General features: G+C 39.6%; 1 protein-coding gene across 3 annotated transcripts; it reads right to left on the minus strand.

Moving 5' to 3' along the window:
- Positions 1-2,175: 2,175 nt before the first annotated feature.
- LOC131892577 (uncharacterized) lies at positions 2,176-3,137 on the minus strand. Of its 3 annotated transcripts, none has more exons than XM_059242379.1 (5): positions 3,108-3,137; positions 2,895-3,040; positions 2,727-2,826; positions 2,612-2,667; positions 2,176-2,538 (listed from the first exon to the last, which is right to left on the minus strand). In XM_059242379.1, exons 1-5 carry the CDS (start codon positions 3,118-3,120, stop codon positions 2,440-2,442), a joined length of 414 nt encoding a protein of 137 aa, XP_059098362.1. In that variant the 5' UTR covers positions 3,121-3,137; the 3' UTR covers positions 2,176-2,439. The 3 variants fall into 3 exon arrangements, with proteins under 3 accessions (XP_059098362.1, XP_059098360.1, XP_059098361.1); XM_059242377.1 differs by having other exon boundaries at positions 2,608-2,667; XM_059242378.1 differs by lacking the exon at positions 2,612-2,667.
- Between the last annotated feature and the right edge of the window lie 983 nt (positions 3,138-4,120).

Genomic DNA, 4,120 nt, shown 5'->3' on the forward strand with positions numbered 1-4,120 from the left:
ACGGCTCCTTCTTCACGCCTTCTTTAGCCCAAGAAATATCTTGTTACTGTTTTTTGATCTTCAATCTTCTTTGACACTTCTGATGAATCTCCTCGACCTTCTTCAAGTGAAAGTATTCGGCACAAGATATCAGCATTTTGGCTTCCATTATACCCAAAAGAAACCTGATGGAGTAATTTTGTGGTGCAGCCTGGCTAGCTCAAAGGGCTGAAATCCGGGCCGCTACTTTACACGTCTCTGTAACAGACAGTTATGACCAGCGGAAGTCCGGCTATTCAGACTGGTTATGGAGTCAGGAGTAGTGAAGTGGAAAGCTTTTGGAAACCTTGCTAGAAGACGTTTCAGTTTTGCGGTACCTCCTAATCAGTGCTTGAAAATGAAGCTGGAATTCATTGAGCACTCTCTCAGCGGGATTTTGAGGTAACGCATAGCTCTACAAAACCTCACCAGAAGACGTTCAATATTAAACAATAAGGTAAGTCATCAAATTTTCAATTAGCACAATTCAAGGGATCCAAGGCAAGGTTCTCAATTGGCTAAGAAATTTCATTTGTGGTAGGAAACAATTAGTTAAGGTTGAGGGATCCCTTAGTGACATACATGATGTCAAGTTGGGTGTCCTCAGGGCTCCATTTTGGGTCCTCTCTTTTCATCATCTTCATTGCTCCGCTTCAGAAGCTTGTAGTAGTAATGCCAGTATCTCTTCTTATGCTGATGATACAAAATTGGTAGTTTGTAGGAATGGTCAGGATTCTGGTTGTCTGGCAAAGGTCCTAGACCAAATTTATTCCTGGGTTGCTGGGAGTAACATGGCCTTGAATGGAATGAAATTCCGTTCAATGACCTTTGGTGTCGACGCCATTAGACACTCCACTATTAGATGATGAAGGTAAGGACATTGAGCAGGTCCCATCCATGAAGGATTTAGGTGTAGTCCTCCAAGATAATGGAAAGTTCGATGAGCATATCCAATGAAAGTTGGTAAGTATTTTCAAACATATGGTTGGATATATCGCACGTTTAAGTCCAGAGATAGTGTCACGATGCTAACTCTGTACAAGTACATTGTTCAGCCGCATCTTGGATGTGCCTCTCCCATTTGGGCTCCAATTAGTTCAGCAGGTTTGCAAAAGCTCCAGCAGGTCCAAAGATGTTTTACTAGGAACATTGAAGATATGAGAGAGCTCTTGTATTGGGAGAGGTTAGAACGGTTGGGATTGTACAGTACTCAGAGAAGGTACGACAGGTATCTGATATTGTACGTTTTCAAAAGCATTCATGAGTTTTGTCCAAACCCAGGATTTAGGGTCAATTGTAGTGACCGTAGAAGCTTAATGTGCGTTTTGAGAGCACCTTCAAATCCTCGAGAATCCAGATTAGTTAAAACAATGAAGTCCAACTCTCTTCCTTTCTCGGGCTCCTTCATTTTTCAATTTGCTGCCCTCAAATATTCGTAGGGTTTATGTAGGGGTTGATCCAGTAGCAAGATTTAAGTCATACTTGGACAAGTTATTGACTAAAATTCCGGATCAACATTATATTGAAGGATTAGCCAGATCAGCCAACTCCAATTCGTTGGTTGATCAAATAATATATATAAATAAAAGTCAAGTATAATAATTAATCTTCTCGTCTTGAACTGCTGGGATTCCAATCCGGTAGCTGTAAGGAAGTCCGCACAAAAAAAAAAAAAAACAAAGCTGGTCAATCAATCTTCGATTGTTCAAAGTGTTCAAAGGAATTCAATCTTCATCTTTTGTGTTGCTTTTCAGTACCAGTCTCGAGAGCAATTTTGAATGCCTAATTCAACAGCCTTAGATGGTATGATACGGTTAGAGGTTGAATTCTCAGCTCCACTCGGTAAGTTGATTTTACGGTACACACATACGGACGTAAGTGCACATCCCTTCCAACAGTCATCGCTTCTAATCCACATGTCTCTCTCTCTCATTTTCTCTCCAGGTGTAGAGCTAGTTATGCTCACCATTGGTAAGCATTTAATAATGTGGGAATCATACTATCTTCTACAAGTTTCTCCAATTTCATTTTTATGGTCAACACCAATGCCCCATCGAGATTGGACGTGATCAATCCATTTCAGTGTCTTTATCCGTAAAAGAAGAAAACAACGACAATTGACAAACGGGAATTTAGCAAAAACACACATGATTTTACTTGGTGTTCGTGGTTTTTATTTCATCGATGTAAAACAATCAGCAGTAGACCGACTAAGTACGTAAAGGTAAAAAAATATTTGATGTTCAGTTGGTAAAATTAAACTTCGAAACATTAAATCCGGTGGTAGGTTTGAGTCCGTTGCCAAATCAATCATTATGTAATGGGCTCCACGAATCAATTGAAATTGCAAGTTCAAGGTTTCAAAGCAATAGGTTAGGAAATTAGAATCTCCGTTGGGCGCAAAGTTTGAACTAATCATTTTCATGACTGATCTAGAGCCTCGATGGTTAAAAATGATGATATTAGACATGTTGCGGAGAATTGTGGTGTGATGTCTCGCTGTTGAATAGAAATTTTGCACTAAAAAAGAACATTGGGAGTTATCGTCATTTGACTATTCTTTGGCATAATAGTCTTTTTCTGGGTTACCTACGACAATGACTGAAATGTTGTAATGGTGTGATCCCATTTCGAATAATGCCTTGAATTCTAATGCAGAGTACAATACATTTTTTATCTTCTTGCTAAATTAGTATTCAAGTTTGTACCTTTTCTTTCCATGGCATCATTTCCAAAATCGTCTAACATCAAAAGCTTTTGACTGGATTTTTCTGCGTATAGGTCCAAATCTTCTGGCCTCACAACCCGCTGAAATGGATCACACCAACTGGTATTGTGCCCAAAATAACGATGTGTCGCAAGAGTAATCTTTTTACATCATGACGTTCAATGGAAGGGAAGGCTTGAACCAAAAGCGATGTAAATTTGAAGTCGTGAGCAGATGGGCCACAATAAATAGCTCGATAAAAAGAACCTCGAAATACTTCATCGCGATGCTGAAGCATATCCAACACAAGTTTGCTCTAGGAGGAAAAGGAATATCGTCGCATCAATTAATATAATTTTCATCCTTTTATGGATTGTTGTTATCTTTCCACTCATTGACGGTCCGCTAAAAAAAGTTCAAGCATCAAGGATATCTTTTTCTTCACTATCAATATTTTGGATGCTCTACCTTATGTACATTCTGGCTGGGAGGTTGATTTTCCCAAAATTAGGACTAACGCGAATTTGCTGGGGGGCACTTCCGGAATTAATTTGAATCTGAGGGTCAACCATTATTCTTCACCAGCTGACAAGTAGGACTGACTCCCACTGGAAAAGATAATATTTAGTAAATGTTGCAAGATGTATTCAATCTCACTTAATTCTTAGGTCGTTTTTTTTCTTTTTTCAAAACAAAAATAGTTATCATCATCAGAAGTGTCAGTGTCACTATCGGCCTTCCAATAATTTGGTGTTGACGCACTAAGTTCGATTTGGGAAAGACTACTGTCTTGTTGCCTGGGTGGGATATTTGGATCCTCTGTTTGAGAAGATTCTTCAACTAACGGCTCCTTCTTCACGCCTTCTTTAGCCCAAGAAATATCTTGGTTACTGTTTTTTTGATCTTCAATCTTCCTTTGACACTTCTGATGATTCTCCTTGACCTTCTTCAAGTGAAAGTATTCGGCACAAGATATCAGCATTTTGGCTTCCATTATACCCAAAAGAAAACCTGATGGAGTAATTTGTGGTGCAGCCTGGCTAGCTCAAAGGGCTGAAATCCGGGCCGCTACTTTACACGTCTCTGTAACAGACAGTTATGACCAGCGGAAGTCCGGCTATTCAGACTGGTTATGGAGTACGGCAGTAGTGAAGTGGAAAGCTTTTGGAAACCTTGCTAGAAGACGTTTCAGTTTTGCGGTACCTCCTAATCAAGTGCTTGAAAATGAAGCTGGAATTCATTGAGCACTCTCTCAGCGGGATTTTGAGGTAACGCATAGCTCTACAAAACCTCACCAGAAGACGTTCAATAGTCAAACAATAAGGTAAGTTATCAAATTTTCAATTAGCACAATTCAAGGGATCCAAGGCAAGGTTCTCAATTGGCTAAGAAATT

Source organism: Tigriopus californicus, unplaced genomic scaffold (genome assembly GCF_007210705.1).
Source record: "Tigriopus californicus strain San Diego unplaced genomic scaffold, Tcal_SD_v2.1 Contig55, whole genome shotgun sequence".
Classification (NCBI taxonomy): Eukaryota; Metazoa; Arthropoda; class Copepoda; order Harpacticoida; family Harpacticidae; genus Tigriopus; species Tigriopus californicus.